The sequence below is a fragment of the Uloborus diversus genome, chromosome 10 (genome assembly GCF_026930045.1).
Source record: "Uloborus diversus isolate 005 chromosome 10, Udiv.v.3.1, whole genome shotgun sequence".
Classification (NCBI taxonomy): Eukaryota; Metazoa; Arthropoda; class Arachnida; order Araneae; family Uloboridae; genus Uloborus; species Uloborus diversus.
This window is the reverse complement of record NC_072740.1, coordinates 104,972,371-104,998,950: the sequence shown is the minus strand read 5'-3', so window position 1 is coordinate 104,998,950 and position 26,580 is coordinate 104,972,371. Positions and strand designations below refer to the sequence as shown.

General features: G+C 32.7%; 1 protein-coding gene across 2 annotated transcripts in view; it reads right to left on the bottom strand.

Annotated features, from left to right (window-relative positions):
* The window catches only part of LOC129231438 (uncharacterized), a 181,034-nt gene that overhangs the window by 53,781 nt on the left and 100,673 nt on the right, over nucleotides 1-26,580 (bottom strand). For both annotated transcript variants that reach the window (XM_054865754.1, XM_054865753.1), the window contains 2 exons: nucleotides 24,216-24,570; nucleotides 9,012-9,270 (listed from right to left, as the gene is read on the bottom strand). In XM_054865754.1, coding sequence (XP_054721729.1) covers nucleotides 9,012-9,270; nucleotides 24,216-24,506 — 550 coding nt within the window. In that variant the 5' untranslated portion in view covers nucleotides 24,507-24,570. The remainder of the gene's footprint in view (nucleotides 1-9,011; nucleotides 9,271-24,215; nucleotides 24,571-26,580) is intronic.

Below are 26,580 nucleotides of genomic sequence, written 5' to 3'. Positions count from 1 at the left end.
TTCGGGATATTACAGGTTATTATTCACTTCCTGAGAAAATCACCTATATTTTTCAAAACGTTTCCTTGAATTGCTACAAATTGCAGATTTCACACCGTTGAGAAAAATATTTTTCTCCACCAGTATCAAGATTAACTAAACGTATTTAATAGGTGTATCGGTTTCAGAGCGAGAACGGTTCGTCCAGATTGACTCAACACCCAATGAGTGCGAAAAGATATCTGGATCACGAAACAGTTGCAGAGGAGTTACATTCCAGATACCTGCTGGAGAGTCTGTCTTCGCGTTGGCAATGCGTGCATTAATGCTTTGAGAGCTTTTTTAGAAAAGCAGGAAGGTTCCAGGCTATTATACTAAACCTGCGTTAGGCTTATCTGAAGGTGCCAGAATCATAACTGCCTTTAACCAAGAAGACTACTGAATTCTTCAAAAACATTCAAGGTTAATTTCAGGAAGGTTAATGAATTTAAGCGGAAAACAATTATTTTCTTTACTTTGTTCCCCAAGAGATTTTCAAAAACAATAATTCTTGCAAAGATACGTTCGCAAAAGAAAATTGCAGTGACAATTGCATCGTCAGGCATTGCTGCTACTTTTTTTAGATGGTAGACGAACAGCACATTCAGCTTTAAAGTTGTCGATTAGATATTCATAACAAACAAAACGCGATGTGTAACCTTAAAGGAAAAAAAAAAAACACGTGGAATGGCTATAGTGTTGCAAGAGAGTGAAATTAAAATTTGGGATAAGTGTACTATGGCTCATGAGTAAAAGCATTCATTCGAAGCACATCATAGGATTGTGCAAGATTTGAACGGCAACAATAAACTTTTAGGCGAAATTGTCTGAATATTGTCTGAGGACTTCCGGCAGACATTACCAGTTATTCCGATGTAATCAACGCATGTTTAAAACAATCGTTTTTGTAAGGTAATGTCGAGATAATGCAATTGACCATGAACATGCGAGTATAAACGCAAAATAATCTAATCCCACAAATATTTTCTAAGCAATTGCTGGGTATTGGAAACAGTGAAATTGAACTGTATCAAAATATACAGTACAACAAATAGCCAGACAAATTCTACACTGCCGTTGAGACAAAAAGTAAACTAATTGAGAGTCTATTCCCAGATATTTTTTTTTTTTTTTGTTTTAAAATCATAATTGCCTCTGTAATCGCTGGTGTTGTAGCAGTTTTGTTTTCGGTAAGCATTCCCCAACAGACAGGAATATTTGTGGATCTTCAATATTCGACTGTCAAATACATATCCTGATGTTGTCGCAAATTGTGTTTATTGGTCGCACAAAGTCATTGGGAGTTGACACTTTCTAATGCAGGTTTGACATAAGGAGAAAGAGTATTCGTCAACTGTTTAAAATAATTTTGACGACATACTATCCAACACAATCATCATTTTTTAAGGAGAAACTATATAACTTTCACGTTTGAAGACGTATTTCATCAAGTTTAACAAACACACAAATGTCCAAATCCAGATTTTACACCAGAGATGAATATGAAGCTTTAGTTTAAACTGAAAATTTTGCATTTCAACGTCAAATTTGCCATTTAGTCATTATGATATGCCATCACTTGATAGTTGGACTAGAAAATTAAGTGTTTCTCCCATGGGCACAACTACATGTAACCAGCTCAGGTATGGAAAAACCATCAAACCTGTTCGTGTTAGCAAAAGAAAGATTAACCCAAAACATTGTGAACAAATTAGTACAAAGATAATTTTCAATTTTACTAATTTAAAAAAATCGAAGTAATAGTTCGAAATCAATGTTATCTACCTTATTCATAAAATTCCACTTTTATAGCTTATCAATTTATGTGGTATAATTTGTGAGGTCATTGATTAAAAACAATTGTAAAAACACTAGTTAAGGCTGACATGAATAAACTGTGCATACAAAATCTGTATATTGGTCAGTGCTTAATTTCAACATTCTGATGCTTTACGTACCACTTTCAAATAATTTTCAACCATTGGACGAAGTAAGTACACTGCAAAAAATTTCCGAAACGTTTCTGAGTATTTCCGTGTAACGTTTCAGAATTTCAGTTGTTTTTATCTACTTCTTGGAAAAATCAAGTATCATTGTCAAAAAGTTCTCTGAATTGCTACACGTTGCACGAATGCAGTTTTCTCACTGTTGTGAAAAATATTTCTAGCTTCCAGTTCAAAGATTAACTGAGCGTATTTATAAAGTGTAGGGCTTCTCCGCCCCTGTTGATTAAGTGCTGAAAGGGAGCAAATAGGTATGGACGACGTTGCTTCGCAAGAATTGCAGGCGAGTGCAATGCGCGATACTTGCTTGCAATTCTTGCTTGACTTCGGCCATGTTTGCAATATTGCTGATGGAACTTTCTAATTAAATCAGGAAGGTGCCAAGCGGTTATACATACCTAAGTTTTCTCTTATTTTCCAGAAACATGACAGGTTTTAAACGGGAAGATTTCTGAATTTTTCACGAGGCTTTAAAATCAACGGAACTTTCTCCAGCTTTGTTAAAAATATTAATTTGATCGTATAAAAACAATGAGTAAAAAATTATTTCCATTCTCTACCACAGCAACGCGTGGCTGGGTCAGCTAGTATATATATATATATATATATATATATTATTGTTTTACAAAAGGCAATGGCTAAACTCAGAAAAAAAAAATAAAAAAAAATAAATAAAAAAAAAAAAAAAACAGAAGTATTTAAAGTATAGCTTTTGATTTAAAAAGTTCTATAAAATATTCTTTTATTAGACAATGAAGTAGTGTTTCGCATTATTTACACATTGACGTCTGAACGATATCTACAAAAAACTGACGGTTGCAATATTGTGTTGTTCTTCTGCAGAGACAACGAATAAATTTATGCATTTAAAAAATTCATAGGCGTAACTCTAATGTAGAAAAACCACGTTATAATTGGTTTGCTTAGTTTGTTGAACAATTTTTTTCTTTTTTTACGAAGAAACCAACTTTCATAATTTCTGTTTTAAAAAAGTATACGGTCCCCTAAAGTAGGAAAAAAGGAATTTTTAAGCATAGCGCAAAAACTACTGAATATTTTGAGCTCAAATTTTGGATTCCCTCATAAAAGCTCTTCTAGATTGTTTTTCTGTTAAAATTTAATATGGTTTCAGATCATATTTTTTTCAAAAAATATTAAAATAATTCATAAAAAAACTAAAATTACATTTTGGGCGTTATAAATGATGTTTTTATTATTGGGTCGATTCATATTTTGATACAAAAAAAACAATCTTTGCCGTTCCTAATCTAGTTTTTGTGTTATGAGTAAAAATATCAAAATACGTTTTAACATTACGAGAGGAATTTTTCAAAACTCGATTCTGAAGTAACGGCTGGATCGAATTAAACAAAACTTTGTATACAAAGTTAAAAAAAGATGCTGATTACAAATATGTGATAAAAAAAGGGGGTTCTCATTGAAAATTTTGAAGTTGATGTTCGTTTTAATATGAAGACGACCCCTTAACAACAATTTTTTACCATAATTATGTAGAACTTTTTATTCCTGAAACAATGACACCTTACACGTGTCTCTAGTATCAATAGTCTTTGAATACGATCGAGTGTTTCGTTTTTTTTTTTCTATGACTGTACCAATCTTGTCCTTACAGAATCGTTTTCGTGGATTCTCTAAGGCACGGCGCTGGCAAGCAAAAGCCCCTGAAGACTCTTCGCTCCATCGTTAAATTTTGCCTTTAATTTAAATTAGACTTTTGTTTGAATCGTTTGATATTAGCTGGCAATAATGGTCTTGTCTGTCTATTTTACTCTCCTTGCAATATGCAGTCACAGAGATATTTTTTAAATGCTTGACATATAGCAAAAAAATCAAAAAGTTGATTTAATAGTAAAATTGTTACAAACAACTTTCTGAGTTTAAGAGCGGAGTTAGAAAGTTGAATTCATCAAGCAAGGTAAGCTTCCAAGGGTATCCCAAGGGGCCTCTAAAAGACCGAGTTCTATGCATGCTGCTTGATATGTTGGCACGACTTGCCCATTATCTGTTAAAAGACTGGAAACATAGTGAACCGCGAAAATGTTCTAAAAGAATACTTAAATGAAAAAAAATCCGACTACCAAACAAGACGAATATATAATATTCTACTAAGAGGTGAGTTTTTTCAATCCCAGGATGTCCTTTAACCTCTTGTATTTGTTTTCGTCGGAAAACTTGCTTTTCTCATATGCGTCTACGTTTTTTAATTTGTTTCGGGTAGGATATTTGTAAGCTATAATTTCGTTTTTAACGCTTAGATGCGGTCATCATAAAGAATATAATTCTCCAAATATTTTTTCCCCTCTTTAGCAATTTCTTTCGTATTAAATGTTCTTCGTAACTCTTAACTTTAAATGAACGGCAACTATGTATTATTACTCTTTGACTTAAAAACTTTCAAAACTAAATATATTTCAGTAAATTCATTAGAAGAAGTTTTTCCTTTGTATTTTAGTATGAAAAAACTACCTTAAAGGAAATCCAATAGTGTATGCAAAACTGAAACTTTTAGAAACGCGCCCTAACATTCATTTACAACTTATGATGGCCCGTAAACTTAGAGCCTCTTGATAAGGACAGGCTGACTTATCCGATATTTTGGTTTCAAGACAAAATTGGATCCAACCTCGTTTCTAATATTTATAAATACGTTATAATATTCGTTGGTTGCTATGTCGTAAAACAATTGATGATAAGTTGAGTAAAATGTCACTTAAGGTGAACATAGAAAGATAACTTAGTTCACAAATTCAACAAAAATGTATCTTGAAATGTTTACTGTAATAAACCTCATTTTCACACCTTATTTGTTTTTAATTTGTATTAAATAAATCGTCTTTATCAACAGAATGAAATAATCAAACATCAATCAAGCAACACGTATCAAGCTTGGACATCTCTTTTTTTCTTCTCGCCCGACAATTTTAGAACCAATATAACTGATAAGTCAGCTCTCCTTATACAGGAGCTTTACTTAGGCCTGATAATGTTCTACTATTTAATCTTTTGCACGCTTCCTGCCCCCAGCAGCATCCCGCTCGAGAGTCTTTTTCCCAGACATTTTACTCAGTCGATGACAGCTTTTACGTATTTAAGAACAAAACAGTACGAAACAGAAACTGGTATTAAACACAAACTTAGTTTACAAAATTATTACAAATACATATATGCAGAATTTATAGCCTATTTTACTATGCAAGAATGTACGATTCGTGTAGTAAAGGAAGTTTTCAAATAGGTGCAGTATCTTCGGAGATTGCCTCGAACACATAACATGCAAAAATCCGCGCTCTCTCTCTCTTTATAATATTAGCATAGATATAGGTATCATCTTCAAATACTTAAATACGGTCAGCATGAAGAGGAGTTCTTCAAAAAAACTTTAATTATTTTTCCCCCTTCTTCGTCAAATCCTTTCCTACTGAATGTTATTTGTTGGTTTTTGTTTAAACTGTTAACTTTGAATGTACGGTATCTATATGCACTTTCTCTTTGAGTTGAGAATTTTCTAAACTAAATATACTTATGTGAGTCTATTACAAGATATTTTTTATTTCGATTTTAGTTTGAATAAAAACCCTAAAGGTAAGCCCGAAATGCATGTAAAATTGCAACTTTTTGAAAAACTTTTGCTATCGTCTATCCACACTACTTGAATTCAGAAACTAATTTGCCTTAAGCGGATCTCAAGTCTAATTCGTTTTAATATACAGGGTGTCCGAAAAAGATTCGTACAACTTCAAAAAATTATTGAAAAAGAACAATAGGCTTACAGCGAAACTAATTAGTACATTAGATAGAATAACTCAAAAAGTTTTTTTTCTTATAACTTAAGTTATTACCTTAGGAAATTTCTACCTGAGACCCTTTCGTAGCACGAACAATATCAAGACGATAATCCAATTCCATCCATGACCGTTTCAGCATGCTAACATCAACAGTAGCTACAGCTGTTTGAATGTTTTGTTCCGTTGTGTTTGCGTATCGGATTTTGTTTCGATAAACCACGCAACACATTGAGCTTTCTTCACGCGATCCGCCATTGGAATAACTAAAATGCTTTATTATTCCATTGCGTGACATGTAACGCCATATATGGTCAGAAACACACTGCAGAAAAAAAAACTTTTTGAGTTATTCTACCTAATGCACTAATTAGTTTCGCTGGTAACCATATTGTTTCTTATCAATAAATTTTTGAAGTTGTACGGATCTTTCTCGGACGCACTGTATTTTGCAGCAGAACATTCTATGACTTTAAACGGCTTTCAATATCCAAGGCTAATATACCGTATCCGCTGCAGCTTCAAATCCATGCACAAATTTTGGCCCGCTCGTATGCTGACACGTGAACGATCTCTTTCACGTGCTTCCACCACACTGCTTTTTAGATCAAAGAGACCCATTGACTATCCCTGTTATTGCAGATGCGGGACAACCGGGAATATTTTTTACGTTTCCAACAATGACACAGTCCGAAACATAAACTGGTGGCGAAGACAAACTATTGGTTTAAAAAAATAGTGTAAGTATATATCTGCATAATTTATAGCCTATGTCGTTCATTAAGAATGCACCTTTCATGTAGTGAAAGAATTTTTCAAATAGTAGCAATGATTTCGAAGATTCCCTCGAACATACAAACACGCAAAAATCCGCTCTCTATCTCTTTATAACGTTAGTATAGATGAAGACGATTGAATTAATACAGATTAAAAACGAATAAGATGTGAAAATGAGATTCATTACAACAAACATTCCCCAATACATTTTTGTTGACTTTGTGAACAAATTTATCTTTTTATATTTAACTTAAGTGACATTTTACTCAACTTATCGTCAATTGCTTTACAACATATAGTAACCAGCAAATATTAAAATGTATTTATAAATTCTTGAAAGAAGGTTGGATACAAAGCTGTCTTGCAACCAAAATGTCAGATAAATCGGCCTGTTCTTTTTAAGGGGTTATAGGGGTTGCACTTGCCCCTTCCCCTGTGTTTCCTTAGTGACGGGCCTGCATAAACCCAAATTATTAAAATTAAAAAATATACATCGTTTCACATGTTTAAGCATAACTTCTCTGATAGTAGACATAGTTAATGCCCGAATGAAAAACTTTCCAATGAACAAATTAGTTAAAATTTAACCATACGTATCCAGGTTAAAATCTAGGGATAACTGAACTCGTTTGTAAAAAAAATTAATTATGCATGCATTTCCATAAGTTTTAGTCAATATAACATTTAAAACCAATTTCATTTTCCACCACAGGATATAACATTTATGAAGTTGAAATTAATGTATAAATATCTTTTAATCATTGAAACCTTTAATGATGTTGAGTTTCGTGATTAAAAAAATATAATTGTAAAACTATCATGCTTTAGTTTATAATTTGTCATTCCAGTGAGATAATTACTGTTAGTGCCATTAAGGGTAAAAATTAAGTTTTAAGAGTGCAAACAATTTTAATTCGTTTACTTATCATTATGTACTGCTAAAAACCTTTTAATGCAAGTATCTAGTAACAACATTTAAAGTTTAGCGAACGACAGTTATGACTTTATTAATATCTTAATCTTCCTTGCAGACAGTTAATGAAAGTACGAGTTTGTTATTCGAATTAAAATCGCTGTTTGTCGAAAAAAAAAGTCTTTTCCGCTTAACTTATAAATATTATTTTTAAAATGCTTAATGTTCCACCAGTTTCACTTAATTCTGGGGGAAAATGATTCTCGTCTATATTGCCAGAGTTTAAGATTTGTTAACACGTACTAGTATGATACACTGAGACTATTTTTAATCCTATTCCTTTTACTTTTATTTTGAATCTTATAAATTATAACCCTAAATGTTTTTATTATTATTAAATGGCTATTATTTAAAAACTTTAAGTGTTTTTTTTTAAAGAACGACTAAAACAGGTCAGCCTAGACCCCTTGAAAAGGACAGGCTGACCTTTTTTAAAGAACGACTAAAAAAGGTCAGCCTAGACCCCTTGAAAAGGACAGGCTGACCTACCCGAAAATTTGGTTCCAAGACAGAACTGGCTCCAACCTCGTATCTAGTATTTATAAATACGTTATAATATTCGCTGATTGCTATGTGGTATAACAATTGATGATAAGTTGAGTAAAATGTCACTTAAATATAATCTAGAAAGATAACTTAGTTCACAAATTCAACAAATATTATCGGGAAATGTTTACTGTAATAAACCTCTTTTCACTCCTTATTTGTTTTCAAATTGTATTAATAAAAGCGTCTTCATCTACAGAATAAAATTATTAAATATCCGTTAGGCAACACATCTAAAGCTTGGACACCAGTTTTCCGCAATGAGGCTTTTGTACATATACAATTTTTTTCGCCTGACAATTCCGGAACCAAACTGTCGAATAAATCATCTCCCCTTATATAGGAACCTTAGGTCAGGCTGTCCTTTTTGAAGGAGCTCTACCCTTTATAATAGGTTTACTGACATGTCACATATTTATGATTACGAAAGAAAACGTGTGAAACCACTGGTATGCGCACTGAAACTATAGCCGAGCTGTTCAGGCATTGGTTGCAATTCTGTATTCATAATGGTGTTCTCGTTTTCAAATGTATTTAGCAATACATAGGACGTTTTTTTATTTTCAGATACAATTGCTTGCTTTCATTGAAATCTTGCTAAATTCTTTGCGAACCTTCCTGGGAAAATATAAAAAGGTGCCAGATTTTCACTGTAAATATGCTTAACGATTCTGGAAGGTTCCTGATTTATTGTAAAAACCATGGCATGTTTTTGAATCCAGTACTTAACAGTATTTTTAATGCGTTTTTCAACTTCCTGTTGGGATCTCTTTTTGGGGGAAAACCGTATGTTCTATTTTCCTTCTTAATTCAAATGTTATGTGGTAAAACTGGGTGTACTATTAGGGAAAGCAGAAGCACATACAAGTCAGTGATACGTTTTCCACTTACCTTGTGGATGAATGCCTATATTCCATTCGAATCCACCAAAAGCAAAGTAGGCAGTTTCAGCATTGCTGAGTTTGTGATGAGGGCCAAAAGGTAAATGACTCATTCGCAAGTCCACTTCATACACCGTGAGGGGATTACTCATTACAAGATCCATCAAAAACTCGCCATTTTCGTCAGAGAACTTCCTCGAGTGCAGCTCACTCATTAGTATCCATCGTGCTGGGCCTTGGGCAGGTTGGTCTGCGTTAAAACGGCATTGCTGTAAATAATGATCCCTGTTACAAATATTGGTAGTAGAGGCAGGAAATAGCTAACAAAGTTCGTGGCATTGTTTAAATAATCATAATCACGATTTTAAGGTTTAGCAAATTAAAGCACAGCATAAAGTACATAATTGATACATTTGACTGCTATACTTCCTTCCTGTTTCGATTAAATGTATGATAGCTCTAGTATGTTAAAATAGCTAAACATGTGTCTGCTCCTCCACTATTTTTTTAAATCATTCTTCATCCATTTAACCACCTAACACACTCTAATATATACCACTTTTTAACCTCTATTATTTTTTAGCGTAAAATATAAAATGACAACCGGGCAGTACTGAACAGAAAAAGTTCGTTTTGTTTGCTGAAGAAAAAATACATGCAAGAAAGTCATAAATATAACTATAGTTTTTCTGTCTAAAACCTAAGCCCAAACTGACTTTACTAAAAAGACTCGGAACAGAGATCTCAGCAAATGTATAAGTAGTATTTTTCAGGATTTCTTATTACGTTAAGTTTTTCAAGCTTTTTGAATAGTTCTCCTTAAATGTAAACAATGAACAGTGACAACTAACAATGAAAGGATTGTATGGAGTTTAGATACCTACATTCAGGTAGTCAATCAAAAAAAAAAGGAGTTTGATTGAAAAGTCAAGTGACCTTCATTATATTTTCGATACTAGTTATATATATAGTATCCTCATTGCATGTCATGCGTCAAATTCTGAAAAACTTCTTTCTTCTGAAAAGATATTCAAATGCAGTTTTTTTTTCTTTTTCTTTTTGGTTTGTTATATATAAGTGCTGTGAAATTTAAGAAAAAAAATTTTTTTTTTCAATTTGTCGCATCTGTCATGTTAAGAACCGTATTATTTTTTCTCAGTTGCGATATATCAATTTATAATTTTAAGATTCATAATGCTGATTAATTTTTTGAATGAAAAGTGATGAAGGTTTTAAGCGATACGGAGTATGAGTACTGTTAAAACATTCTTTGAAATGAGACAAAATCGTTTATTTTTGAGAACATCACTTACTCAAAATGGCTCCGAGATAATTTGACTTGGAATTGAAAAGTAAGAGTTCTTACTTTGGAAATATACCCTCTTCTCAAAAACGGTTCACAATGTTCTCATTTTTTTAAATACCGCTCAACTCACGAATGATACAAAATGTGCTTATTTCTGAGACATTTGTGTTCTAGAAACCAATTCGAGATGTTCTCAGTTTTGAATATCTCTAAAGAACGTGAAGATACTACCGGTTTTCGCCAGTCTACAGACTCTAAAGTGAATTCGATAGATATAATACAATTGATAAGAATATTTCAGATTTACTAAATACTCTCTGAAAGCATTAATGCAGCTACGTATGATTGCAAGGAAGAGCCAAGCAACTCTGTGGACTGCAATTCGTGTCTTGCAAAGCAGCAGGTATCCAGCTTCTTTTTATTTCCCATTGAGAGCTTTGTTACAATCGCGCAAAAAGCGATACAATTAATAAATACACTCATTTAATTTTTAAACTGGTAGCTAAAGATATTTTCCACACCAGTGAGAAGTCTGCATTTGTGCACCTTGAAGCAATTCAGAAAACATTTTTGCAAAAATACTTGATTTTACGGGAAAATAGGTGACAACCTGTGAAATAACGCAACGTTCCACGAAAATAACCAGTAACTTTTTTTTTTTACTGTCTAACCTTTATTTGTGGTAACCTTTCGCTTTCCTTACTGCGCATGCGTTATTTTTGAGATGGTCTGCTTACTTGAATTTAAATTTTACATTTTCTTATTTCTAAATCAAAACTGCTTGGAAAAAATGTGAAGATAAATGTTTTAATTTCTAAGCAGATGATTTTTAACAGCATAAAAGTTTACATAAAAATGTGCACAATGCTTAAAAAAAACCCTTCATGTATAGTTAAACTTAAAGTGCATACTGCAACATGAATTTTTGGATAAATTATCATTAATAACTGTTTAAGAGGAGGAGTCCCACTTACTCCTTAAGTTTTCGCTATACGGGGTAAGTGGGTACCCCCATAATAGTAATAATTTGAAAATCAGAAGCAACTCTGATGAAATATTTGTATTCGTGAAATACAAGACACCTATGAGGACCAAGCAGGAATTGATAGTTCAGGTACAGTCATATAAAAAAAAACCAAACACTTTTAATTATTTGGCTATTACACATGCTAGAAAGGAAAGAAAGGTGTTATCCGACTTGGTTTGAAGTCTTCTTTAAAACTACGTAGGTAAAATTTTGATGAGGGACCATATACAAAACAAAATTAGCACCAACTCTTGATTTTCAAATGGGAATCTCTATCTTTTGCTACATAATTATGTTAAGACAGCAAAATACAGGCATTGTACGAAATTTCACTGCATTCTGTGCAGTAGAGCAGGAGTTATTAACGAAAAACGTTTTAGGAACCGTCACCACATTGAAAATGCTTCTTTCAAGGTCACGGCTTATCAAGAACGGAATGTAAACAAAGAAAAGATCGAGATTATCTAGCTCAATTCAAGATTTTTTGAAGTTCTCTTTTTTTTCCGCAATTCGATACTTTTTGGCCGATCATGTTGCGCCAAAAAGCGATTTACGGTCGAAAACTTTTTTTTTTTTTTAAGTTAAAATATTTACTAATTTTTGTCTATCTGGATTAACCTAAGAAAGACGGAGGGGGTTTGACTGGTCCATCGTAAAGATAGTTGTTTAATAAATCGAATAATGACAAATTAAAAGTAATGGAACTTTTTGCCTTTTTTAATATGAACCTATTGGATTGCTTATATAATCATTCAGCAAATTAGCCACATAGAAGTGTAAATATCCAAGCTTACACCTAGAATTATGATGTGAATATGTTTGATAAATGTATTGCACCTATGTTACAGGTTTATTTTGGAATGAATAGAAAGTCTTTTTTTTGTAAAATGAAATTCGCGTTTTTAATTTCGCAGAACATCGGAAGAAGTTTGGTACATCGCATACAAAAATATAAAAAATATACCGCACAAGGTGGGAAAACACAGCATTAAATAGATAAGTGACTCGAGCGAAGCAAGGCCCGTTTATTCCGTGAAAATTCGCTTTCAATACATAAAATTTACCAAATTATCTAAAAAATAAAACAGAAACAGGAGAATATAAATACCCGTTTATGCACAAACCTTTAATACTCAAACTTTATTTGAGAACGTTTGGCTATTTGAATTAATACACTGGACAAACATAGTAGTTGTTCTAGCGGCTTTATTTTAATCAAAAAACGACAATTTGTTAAATGCAAATTTGATGCGAAAGATCAAAATGCGTGGTATTATTAAAAAAACATAACACAATCGGCGGTTTTGGTTAAACATGGAATGTCTCTTAGAAGCAATTTATGTAAGTAATTTCTCAATGCTGTTTTGGCAACTGATGGATCCAACGCGCAACTAAAATTTGAAAGTTACTTTAACTTAAATCAAGGTGAACCCAAATCAGACTCGTAACTCTGCACGTACAAACAAAGCTTAGCATTCTTTCATTTTGTTTTGCACAACGTATACTTCTATGCGGATATTATCGATAATATCACGCAATAGGCTGTCGTACCTACCGCAAAACTACGCGCAGCATACCCACAACCGAGCCAGTCTATCCAGAGGCCGTAATTTCGTCCCTGTAGTGGACTTGAGAGTCTAGGTTCAGATATAAACTTGCTCGAGGCAGAAGTCATGTCATTGAAGCTGAGAGTGCGAACAAACTGGTAGGTAAAGTAAATTAATCTGCTGTATTTTTACGGCCTCTAGATGGTGAGATAAATTTTCTTTATCCACCAGTTTGTTGGAACTCTCAGCCTCAATGACATGACATCTGCTTCCTTGCTCGGTTATATCCAGTTTAGGACTGTCGTTCCCATTAATAGGAAGTATCAGATAGTCCTTGGCCCCTAATGCAGGGGCAACTTTCAGCTCCGCGACGCTGGTCCATGTGGCCCGTTCTTAGTGTAAAGTGAAAGTTCAGGGAGTCCAATATTCAGAAATTCGTATCTGAAAACCATGCATATAATAAAATAGGCATCAAGTAGTCGATAACAATGTTTTTATTGCAACTATCTTTCATTTTCCATATTATTTAAAAAAGAAGAAAATATTTTGAAAATTTATCTTTGGCTCGCGAGAAAGATTTTAATGTGAAATGCACGGACAATGACAGAGAAAGTAAATGGAAAAATAGTATTTAAATTAAAATTAAAAATAGACAAAAACTCTACTTAATCTTACGCCCAAATTAATGTTTTGTTAAATCTTTGACGAAGTTAAAAAAATAAAAAAATAAATATATAAAATAAATAAATAAATAAATAAATAAATAAAATAAAGAAAATAAATAAAATAAAATAAAATAAAAAGTTCACAATTATACACAACAACTACTTTGTGTGCAGAATTTGGGCTCAAAGCATGTGGGTCACCACTGCCACTCTGGCGACTTACATGTCCTCTCCTAGATCTTAACACATTGAAAAGAATTGAAACACTTTACAAATAATAATAATAATAATAATAATAATAATAATAATAATAATAATAATAATAATAATAATAATCCGTAGAAATCAGCAAACTGATCTAAGAGAAAATATTATTTACTGACCCATATGGATAGCGTTAAAGGAGAAATTTCACGCTGTCGGCTATTTTTCGAGTGCTTTTCCCCGATTTAGACATTGCAATAATTTTTCCTTTTAGCAAATTATCATTGAGACGAGCCATTCTACACTGCCTATTGCAACATGACAAGCAATACTGAGGTTTTATTGTAGGTTTCTGTGAAAGAAATGTGTATGTTAATTTTTTTTCAAAATTATTTTTTTACAAAAAGCATTCTTCAATGCAGAAAAAAAAACAGAAGTATTTTACGTGTTGCTTTTAATTAAAAATGTTCTGTAAAATATTCTTTTATTAGGCAATGAAATAGTGTTTCGCATTATTTACACATTGACGTTTAAACGATATCCACAAAAAACTGACGATTGCAATATTGTGTTGTTCTTCGGCAGAGACAGCGAATAAATTTATACAATAAAAAAATTCATAGACGTAATTCTAATGTAGAAAAACTACGTCATAATTGGCTTGCTTATTTTGTTGAACTTTTTTTTTTTTACGAAGAAACTTACTTTCATAATTTGTTTTCAAAAGGTATACGGTCCCCGAAAGTGGGAAAAAATGAACTTTTAAGCCTAGCGCAAAAACTACTGAATATTTTGAGGTCAAATTTTGAATTCCCACATAAAAGCTCATCTAGATTGTTTTTCTATTAAAATTTAATGTGGTTTCAGATCATATATTTTTCAAAAAATATTATCATAATTCATAAAAAAAATCTAAATTGATATTTTAGCTGTTGTAAATGATGTTTTTAGTACTGGGCCGATTCATATTTTTCATATAAAAAAACAATCTTTGCCGTTCCTAGTCTAGTTTACGTGTTATGTGTAACAATGTCAAAATACGTTTTAACATTACGAGAGGGATTCTTCAAAACTCAATTCTGAAGTAACGGCTGTATCAAATTAAACAAAATTTTGTATACAAATTTAAAAATGCATGCTTATTGCAAACATGTGATAAAAAAGGGGGGTTCCGATTGAAAATTTTGATGTTGATACTCGTCTTAATATGAAGACGACCCCTTAACAACAATTTATCAACATAATTATGTAGAACACATTATTCCTAAAAAAATAACATCTTACACTTGTCTCTTGTGTCATTAGTCTTCGAATACGAACGAGTGTTTCGTTTTTTTTTTCTATGACTGTACAAAAACTGCTAAAGTTGATGATTATGTATTTGCGAATCTTAAATGAAAGAAAACCATAAAGATTTCTGTTGTTCTAATGTTGGAAGTTGATGATACAAATTAGGAAATACTGTTGAGTATGCAGGAACGAATGGAAATAGTGCCACTTTTTAGTGGCCTAGTGCAGATACTGTTGAATAACTTCTGAGGATAAAATGATAATGATTCTTCCTTAGTCAATTTTCTATAAACGCAGCCCCCCCCCCATCCATTTATTGTTTATAATTTCTTTTTAAACTTATAGTTTTGACTAGTTTACCAAAATTGATCTTAACCCGGGAGAACGCGCGCTTCCTGGGCCCTGTTAGGACGCGCAGAGGAATGACTAATAAAAACATTTTTCGACTTGTTTACTGTTAAAACCGTAACGTCTTAGAATTTTTTACATTCAAATTAAATTTTAGACGTAAATGCGATTTATAAATGAGCTTTACATCGCAATTATAATCAAAGCATTTCTGCAGTTGTTCTTTAAATCAAGTGCAGACACACAGCGAATAATAATGCTTTATGTGAGTTTTACAAACTTTATAACAACTATAATGCTCTTGCTGGTATTTTTGATGCAGAAACCTGTAGAATCAATGCTAAAAATGTTTCATTTTTTATTAAAACTATAAAAAAAAATCGCTACATTCAATGCAATCTCGTGTCACTTTACTCAACTTTACTTCATATTTTGCAATTAAAAAAGCAAAGTTATTCATTTTATTTAAGGTATTTCTATCCTTTTTCAACTCTGTATAACATTCGCTGAAATTTTCATGTTCTAAGAATTTATGTTCTAAAAAAATTTAGTTACGTATTCTTCATTGATGAAACAATTATTTGATTAAATTTCAGTAAAAAAATGTTCCAAAAAGACCTATTTCTGTCTGGTATGGTATTGGCATTACTATTTACAAGAAATAACTTTAATATTGAAATTATATGAACAAAATAACAGTATTAGCCATTCGAAAAAGTTGGACTGTGAAACATACGGCAGGACGCACGGGATCATTTCATTACCCCAGTAACTTACTAAACGTGTTTTAGTGGAGCACAAATGTTCGAAATCCGTTCAAGCAGCTACCAAAAGGTAGGTTTGGGGATCAAACTCAGCTACTGATAAAAAATGAATGAACTGGTGGCTATTTTTTTTTGCAATTACTATTTGCAGAAGGCTTGGGGTCATAAAATGACCCTGGCGCGTCCTCCCGGGTTAATCAATAGTATTACGTTAATTCAGCACACCTTCATCTGTAAAAGTAAAATATATACCTATAGGCTTTCAATAAATTTCACAAATGCATTTATTTTGTTTTTGTTTCAAAATTTTCCGTGATACATATTTAAAAGAGAGTAAATATCTCATAAATAAATGCATTTACAAAGAATAATTCATACTGAAAATTTACATACTTTGTAAAGTAAAATTCCCTTACCCCTTTATAAGTTTTGCTTGATTTAAATTTAAGTAAAAAGGGGGTGACCCACTTAACCTTTATTTTGGGGTGAGACACCCATCTGAGTTTTTCAAAAATACAATCGTAAAAAATATTTAAAACATTATTTTAGAAAAAAATTATAAAATATTGTTTATTAGTAAAGTCAAATATAAAATAAAGCAATAAGTTTAAATGTTTTTGCTTCAAAACTTTTGTTCAAGGCTTTAAAAACCAACTGTTCTCAAAAGGGGTCCCACATACCCCAATCGACCCTACCTAAAATGTTTTTTTTTAATTGAAAGCCTTAAAAAATATTTGTACTTTTCCCGCCTTGCTATTTAAAGATTAAAAATTACTAGACAAACTTGCAATGGCGCAAAAAATGAATATTGAAAACACTATTCAATTTTTCTCTAGAAATTAGAGCGAATTACACTTAGCTTTGTCAATATATATATATATACATCTTTTAAAACGTTTATTTCAATCTGTACAGAAATTATTATGCATGTTCAAAAGGTTATCTTAAATAACATATTATGCACAAAGAAGAAATCCTGTACACATGAAAAATATATATACTTTTGTTTCCTACGTGCCTTCAGTGTTAAATTGACTCAACACTCTCACGTATATATCTTTTAAACATTCACACCACAAAACAGAATGTAGTTTTGGTTTTATTTCTGCATCAGACATAAATCATGTCTACAAATTTCGTCATTCTGCATCAGACATTTATTCCATCTGAAATTTACAGATTGCACGTACACGAGGTCATCTTTGAAAGTGATTAAAACTTTCAGATTCATTCCAATAATTTTGAAACAGCTCCAGAAAAGGGAGAGCGTAACCGAGCTTAGGTGGATGTTTAGTATGATTGCTGTGCTATTTCTTGAATTATGATAACTGTAAAAGTGGAAGCAGACTGAGAAAGGAGGACTTTAAATGTTTCATATTTTGAAACGGTATGTTTAAGTGCATTATTTTCAACTGCATCGTTACTTCGTTTTCCGGGGAATTTCAGTTTGCCTTTTGACTTTGTTGAAAGTTAATATCGCTAATTTTTGCTGCGAAACACCTCAAAGTTTTAATGTCATCTGATATTTTGCAGTATATTATTTTATGCATATAAAGGAGACTGGCTACACTTGATTCCTCTTTTTGTTGGAACGTATAAATTTCAATTGATTCAATGAAAGTAAACGATATCACATTACACAGTTAAAAGTCCTTGTAATTGTAAAAAATTAAAGTATCCCATTAGCTTTATCGTTGATTTAGTAAATGGTGTCGGCATTTGCCCTTTTTAATAATCTAGTAACACTCCTCCCAAGTCAGCTTTGGGTAAGCTTTCGCTATTCATAATGGATTTACCTTAGCTGTAGGCTAGATTTTGTAAGGCAACCTCATATCTATTAAGTATTAATTAGAATAAATAGCATATACTTATATGTATAATCAAATTAAAGGATACTCAATCCCAGATCAAGTTAATAAGGATAAAGTATCTCTTAGTAAAATTTTCAAACATATATTCCAAAATTACAGCAATGGAACCCAAAAAAAGTGATTCTCGCATTTGTAACATTGTTTCGACTCTTCAACCATACCAAAAAAAAAAAAAAAAATGAATGTATTACTTGGCTCTTTTAAGATCACTCGATTTTCTTTAGTCCACAACCCCCCCCCCCCCCCAAAAAAAAAAGATCTTAACTTTGAAACCTGATAATGACACATAATCTTAAAAGCGTGTTCAAAACAGACCGTGGGGGTGGAAATTTAACATGGCTGGTCATTAATATTGCCATTCATAAAATTCTGTTTTTTTTTTTTTTTTTTTTTTGCGTTTTCGAGATTTGAGAGCATTTAGAGCTCAACTAACCCGACTCTCCCTTATCAACCTAGTATTTTCAAGCATTTTCTAAAATTTTTATATTCAGATGTACTCATAATAGTTGCTATTTTTTGAGCAATCACGATTGTTTATTGTTCTCATTTGACTGTCCTTGACGTTACGCTCATTTTATTTTCTTCTTGTCTCCCTCTGCAGCACCACCGTCGACCGGCCCCTCCGGATGCTGCTCCTCTAGCTAGTATCCAGGTTGCGTCCATTCCAACATACACACGCATACATACACACACCTGCACAAACACACACACACACACACTCGTGATTGCGAAAAACATAATTTGAATTCAAAAAGCCATAATTCAAATTAATTTATCTTTTTTATTTTTCTTTTCTTTTTTTTTAACTTCAAGGCGCGAAAATACTTTTTGAAATTAAGAAGTAGGGACTACTTCTAAGCCAGGGTTAAGTTAGAACTACGGGCTATAGACCGGCTATCCAACCAGAGACTGCAGTTTCATCCTTGTTATGAAATTATCAGTCTGGAAGAGGGATTAACCGAATTTTACATCCGCCTCCAGCATTTTGGAAAAGTTTCGCTAAGATCAAGCATTCTTCTTTTTACGTGACATGGCTTCGTCATCCCCCTGACGTGATAATTTCTTGGCGATTATTAGCGTTATTAGGTTAGTTGAACCTAGACAAAACATTTCTCGTCAAAATTTCGTAAATAACATTATAACTTTGTTGCAGCTAGATAGATTAACGGATTGTAGCGTGGCAATTGAACAAAAGTATGTTTTCAGGTGGCAACTGCACTGTTTAAACGATTCAGAAACGTTCCTGGAAAATAATAGGCAGCTGATAGGCCAAATATCTGCCAGTAACGTATCTTGCAAAAACCAGGAACGTTTTCCGCTAAAAGTCAGATCTGCCAATTATCCTTAAAACTTTTTGAAGAATTGGGAAATCTGCTCTGTTATGACCAGTCATGTCTCAGGAACTTTCTAGACAAAATAAGTAGGCTTAAAATAATTGATCATAACCTCCCCGATTTCCCACGAAAGTTTCAGAAGAATTACAGGAACCATGACCAGCTCTACGAGAGAACTGCAGGTAAGAGCCACGTAAGGCTCCTATAAAAGGGGAGCTGACTTATCCGACATTTTGGTTCCAAAATTGTCAGGCGAAAATAATAAATATTTGTACAAAAGCCTCATTGCAGAAAACTGGTGTCCAAGCTTTAGGTGTGATGCCCGATTGATGTTTGATTATTTTATTCTGTAGATGAATGCGATTTAATTAATACAAATTAAAAACAAATAAGGTGCAAAAATGAAGTTCATTACCGTAAACATTTCCCGATACATTTTAGCTGAATTTGTGAACGAAGTTATCTTTCAAAATTTACCTTAAGTGACATTTTACTCAACTTACCATCAATTATTTTATGACTTAGCAACCAACGAATATTATAAAGTATTTATAAATACTAGAAATGAGGTTGGATCCAGTTCTGTCTGGGAACAAAATGTCGGATAAGTCAGCCTGTCCTTTTCAAGGAGCTCTAGAGCCACGCATATCCCTTGCCTGCAATTCCTGTTTTGCAAAGTCCTAGATATCCAGGGACTTTTTTGTCCCCAGGGAGAGAACTTAGTAAATCTGAACGGACTTATTTGTCCCCAGGGAGAGAACTTAGTAAATCTGAACGAACAACCATCGAACTTAAGCCGATACACTTAACAAACACGCTTAATCAATATCCAAACTGGTAGCTAAAAGCATTTCTCACAACACTTAAAAGAATACATTCGTGCAACTTGTAGAACTTCTTTTTTTTTTTTTTTGAGAAGATACTTCATTTTAAGAGGAAATAGGTGAAAACGTGTGAAATCCGTTACAACCAGTAACGTTTCCGATTTTTTTTTACAGTGTAGCAAGCAACCCTGTGTTACTGTTCCCATATATTTATGCTCTAAAAGCAAGCACTAAACTTTTCCTGGTCCTTGAAAGAACGCATTGTAGATCTAAGCGCTAAAAGGTAGAAAAATGGGGGGGTACAGTCATAGAAAAAAAACGAAACACTCGTTCGTATTCGAAGACTATTAGCACTAGAGACACGTGTAAGGTGTTATTTTTTCAGGAATAATGTGTTCTACATAATTATGTTGATAAATTGTTGTTAAGGGGTCGTCTTCATATTAAAACGAGCATCAACTTCAAAATTTTCAAAAAGAACCCCCCTTTTTTATCACATATTTGTAATCAGCGTCCATTTTTAACTTTGTATACAAAATTTTGTTTAATTTGATCCAGCCGTTACTTCAGAATTAAGTTTTGAAAAATCCCTCTCGTAATGTTAAAACGTATTTCGATATTTTTTCACATAACACATAAACTATACTAGGAAAGGCAAAGATTGTTTTTTTATATTAAAATATGAATTGGCCCAATACTATAAACATCATTTACAACAGCTTAAATGTAAATTTAGATTTTTTCATAAGTTATGATAATATTTTTTGAAAAAAATATGATCTGAAACCATATTAAATTTTAATATAAAAACAATCTAGATGAGCTTTTATGTGGGAATCCAAAATTTGAGCTCAAAATATTCAGTAGTTTTCGCGCTATGCTTAAAAATTCATTTTTTCCCATTTTAGGGAACCGTATACCTTTTTTACAACCGAAATTGTGAAAGTAAATTTCTTCGTAAAAAAAGAACAAATTGTTCAACAAAATAAGCAAGCAAATTATAACGTGGTTTTTCTACATTAGAATTACGGCTATGAATTTTTTTTTACTATATAAATTTATTCGCTGTCTCTGCAGATTAACAACACAATATTGCAATCGTCAGTTTTTTGTGGATATCGTTTAAACGTTAAATGATGTGAAACACTATTTCATTGCCTAATAAAAGAATATTTTACAGAATATTTTAAATTAAAAGCTACACGTAAAATACTTTTTTTTTTCTGCGTTGACCAATGCCTTTTGTAAAAAAATAATTCTGAAAAAAAAAATTAACATACACAATTCTTGTACAGAAACCTACAATAAAACCTCACTGTCTTGCTTGTCATGTTGCAATAGGTAGTGTAGAATGCCTCGTCTCAATGATAATTTGCTAAAAGGAAAAAGTATTGCAATGTCTAAATCGGGGAAAAGCACTCGAAAAATAGCCGACAGCGTGAAATTTCTCCTTTAACACTTTCCATATGGGTCAATAAATAATATTTGCTCTTAGATCAGTTTGTTGATTTCAACGGATTATTATTTTTTTTTTATAAAGTGTTTGAATTGTTTTCAATGTGTTAAGATCTAGGAGAGGACATGTCAGTCGCCATAGTGGCGGTGGTGAGCCGCATGCTTTGAGCCCAAATTCTGCACTCAAAGTAGTTGTTGTGGCTAATTGTGAACTTTTTTATTTTATTTATTTATTTATTTATTTATTTATTTATTTTTTTTTTTTTTTGACTTCGTCAAAGATTTAACAAAACATTAATTTGAGCGTAAGATTAAGTCGAGTTTTTTGCCTATTTTTAATTGTAATTTAAATACTATTTTTCTATTTACTTTCTCTGTCATTGTCCGTGCATTTCACATTAAAATCTTTCTCGCAAGCCAAAGATATATTTTCAAAATATTTTCTTCTTTTTTTAAAAAATATGGAAAAAGAAAGAAAGTTATAATAAAAAAAATGTTATCAACCACTGGACACCTATTTTATCATATGCATGTTTTTCAGAAACGAATTTCTGAATAATGAGCTCTTTGATCTTTCACTTTAAGCAACGAACGGACCACACGGACCAGCGTCGTGGAGCCGAATGTCGCCCGTGCATTATTTGCCATATACTGTAGGTTCGGTTTTCCCATCCGAAGACTGTCTGATTCTAACTACTACTGCGCATGACAGTCTTGAACTGGGATTAATCGAGCAAGGAAGCAGATGTCATGTCATTGAGGCTGAGAGTTCCAACAAACTGGTGGATAAAGAAAATTTATCTCACCATCTAGAGGCCGTAAATAATGCAGCAGATAAATTTACTTTACCTACCAGTTTATTCGCACTCTCAGTTTCAATGACATGACTTCTTCCTCGAGCCCGATTAGTTCCGAACCCAGGCTCTCAAGTCCGCAACAGGGAAGAAATTGCACATCTGGCTACACTAACCCGGTTGCAAGTATACTTCGCGAAGTGTTACGATATATGTGACAGCCTATTGCTTGATACTGTGGAAAATGTTCGCATGCAAGTATATGGTGCGCTACACAAAATCACTTAATGCTAAGCTTTGTTTGCAAGTGCGAAGTTTCAAAATCGGAGAAATGACAAGAAGTCTGATTTCGGTTCATCTTGGTTTAAGCTAAAATAACTTTTGTTTTTTTAATTTACGGATTGGATCCATCCCGAATCTCGTTCCTACAAACAGCATTGGAAAATTACTTACCTAAATTGCTTTTAAGAGACATTACATGTTTAACCAAAACCGCCGATTGTGTTATGCTGTTTTAACAATACCACGCATTATGATCTTTCGCATCAAATTTGGATTCAAAAAAAAAAAAAAAAAATTGTCGTTTTTTGATTAAAATAAAGTTGCTAGAACAACTACTGTGTTTATTTACTGTGTTAATTCAAATAGTCAAATGTTCCCAAATAAAGTTCGAGTATGAAAGGTTTGCGCATTAACGGGTATTTATACTCTCCTGTTTCTGTTTCATTTTTTAGATGGACACTTGGTTCATTTTATGTATTGAAAGCAAATTTTCACGGAATAAATGGGCCTTGCTTCGCTCGAGTCACCAATATATTTAAAGCTGCGTTTTCCAACGTTGTGCGGTACATTTTTTATATTTTTGTATGCGATGTACAAAACTTCTTCCGATGGTCTACGAAATTAAAAATGCGAATTCCATTTTACATCAAAAGACCTTCTATTCATTTCAAAATAATCCAGTAGCATAGGTGCAATACATTTATCAAACATATTTACGTAATTTTTCTAGGTATAAGGCTCAATATTTACATTTTTATGAGGCTAATGGCTGAATGATTAAATAAGCAATCCAATAGGTTCATATTATGAAAAGTCAAAAAATTCCATTATTTTCAATAAGTCATTATGTTATTTATTACACAACGATCTATACAACGGACCCGCCAGTCCTCATCCGTCTTTCTAAGGTTATTCCAGACGGACAAAAATCAGTAAATATTTTACTGTTTTTCAAAAAAAAATCTTCGACCCTTAATCGCCTCGACGCAACATTATCGGCCAAAAAGTACCGAATTACAAAAAAAAAAAAGGTAAACTTGAAAAAATAATGAATTGAGCTGGATAATCTCGTTCTTAGTTTACATTCCGCTACTTGATAAGCCGTGACCTTGAAAGAAGCGTTTTAAATATGGTGACGGTCCCTAAAACATTTTTCGTTAATAACTTCTGTTCTACTGCACGGGATGCAATGAAATTTCGTACCCGGGCTGCATTTTGCTGTCTAAACATAATTATGTAGCAGAAAATAGGGGTTACTATTTGAAAATCAAGACTTAGTGCTAATTGTACTTTGTATATGGTCGCTTATCAAAATTTCACCTACGTTGTTTTAAAGAAGACTTTAAACCACGTCGGATGACACGTTTTTTTTTCTTTTCTAGCATGTATAATGGCCAGATAATTAAAAGTGTTTCGTTTTTTTTTTCTATGACTGTACATTCTTGTATTGGTAGGGCAAGATTTGCTTATATTTTTGATATACATAATTAAATTCTAACTTACCTTCTCAAAAAATATTTCATTCTTGCTAAAATGTTCCCGGTTCAAGAGGCAAAAAGAGTAATCAACGTAGCATCTTGTACTTGCAGTAGCATTCCGTAAGATGAGATGGACACCCAGCATCTTTGAGTCCGATCTGTTAAAGCTAATAACCCAACGATGATAGCCAAATGTGAATTCCTTTGTTGTAGCATCTCGGTGAAAATCTCTAGTCACGGATCTGGTAACAATAAAGGTGAAAACCCCTGTTCCAGCACGGTCTTTTACCCTTGTGAACCGGTAAAGTAGGGCCATCTAAGCATTGGGCGTAACTCTACTCCTGTGCGTTTTGGATTCCTCACTCATGTAGATCAAAGCCCTAAAAAGGAAAATGAAAGTCGTAAGCATTTTGAACTTAATAAGCCTTGGAACATACTGCAGTGAAAATTTCAGTTGTGATTTTAAGTGGAGTTGGTACCCTAAAACCTTAAATGATAATTTTTCAGTTTTAATGTATTGAAAATATCCAAATCTAGAGCTTTCACGTAACACCAAATTCATGTTTCTATGTAGATTAAAGTTAACTCAACTTAGTTACTAATGTGCGAGATACATTAAAACTTACATATACAGTGAAATCTCGTTACAACAAATACCAATGCAGCGAAATTTTCGTTTCAAAGAAATAAAGTTTTAGTCCCAATGTAATTAGTGTTATATTGTTTGAATTCCGTCACAACGGAAAATTTGTTACAGCGAATAATTGTTACATTTTTTGTCCCTTGAAGTTCGTTGTAACGGGCTTCCACTGCACTTTTACTTTCAAACGCAGTTTTCCATAAACATCAGTTTTGAAAAGTCATGTTATATTTTCTAAAAGTCTACTTCTCACATATTACTTTGAAATTTTTGTCACTATTAATTTAAATCTTCAAAAGTATACTGAAGAGAAATTTTTGCATTAGGTTTTACACCTTTTCCTGAATTTCTTTTTTCATTTAAAAAGTGACTATTGGTTTAAATTTGCTGAATTATGAAATGAACAGAATTGCCTGAAAATTTCAAATCAGTAGACTATTAGATATCTAATGAAAACACTGAAAATTGCAAGCTTCTGTCATAAACTTTTCGTGAAAAAGGTTCATAGAATTTAGAAATTTGACATTATATATGAAGAGTACACTGTAAAAACGATTCAGAAACGTTCCTGTAAAATAATAGGCAGGTGATGGGTCCCATTTCTACTAGCAACATTTCTCGCAAAAACCACGAACGTTTTCCGCTAAAATTCAGTAACCTTCCTTAAATTATCCTGAAAATGCTAAAAATCTTCCCGTTCCATGCCAGTCGGGTCTCTGGAACTGCAGAGTAATCTTAGGTAAGGATAATATAACAGCTTGGCGCCTTCCTGATTCATCAGTTTGAAAAGAAGCATTGCAAACATGTCCAAATCTAAGCCAGAAATGCAAGAAAGTACCAAGCATCTCACTTCATTGCAATTCTTAAGAAACTACGTAGTCGAAAGCCTTGTTCGCTTCCTTTCCAAGCATAAGCAGTAAGAGGGAGTTGAACTCGTACTGATGCCGTTACATCTAATAAATACTCTCAGTTAATCTATAAACTGGGAGCTAAAAATATTTTTTGCATCAGAGAGAAGTCTGCATTCGTGCAACTTGTAGCAATTCAGGAAACTTTTTGACAATGATTCTTAATATTTCCAGGAATGAGATAAAAACCATTCAAATCCCGAAAAGTTCCACGGAATTACTCAGTAACATTTTGGAATTTTTTTACAGTGTACCGAATCCCCCTTTAAAGCGATTTGCGATTCCTTTCCAAATTGGAAATTGCAAAAAACGGTGTTTTGAAATGAAAAAGTAGTTCTTTGTACCCACAAGCAATTTATTAGAAAATTTGTTTTTTATTGACCTAATTTTTAGCAGTACTCCTTAGTGGTTACTTATTTGTGGTTTTCCTTAGTAGTTACTTATTAGTATCGTGCCGTTTGCATTAACAAAAATAAATAAGGTCACTGAGACAAATCTTGACGCTCGTCAGACAACAAAATATTTAAGTAAACACGTAAGATGCTGTGAATGCACTGAGTAGGAACAAATGTAGTGGAGTAACCTAAGAGTGAGCAGGTAAACACAGTATCTGCAGAAATGAGATTTCGAGTGCATCAAAGCTGTCTGAAATTTATAAGTTTCAACAAGAAAAAAAAGAATATTATATAAGGTTAAAATCGATTAAAAATGCTAACAACGTCTTATATTTCTGCCAAACATCAATATGACTGCTTAGAATAGAACCCCTACAACAGGACAGGCCGACTTATCCGACATTTTGATTACAAGACTGGTTTGCATCCAATCTTGTTCCTAGTATT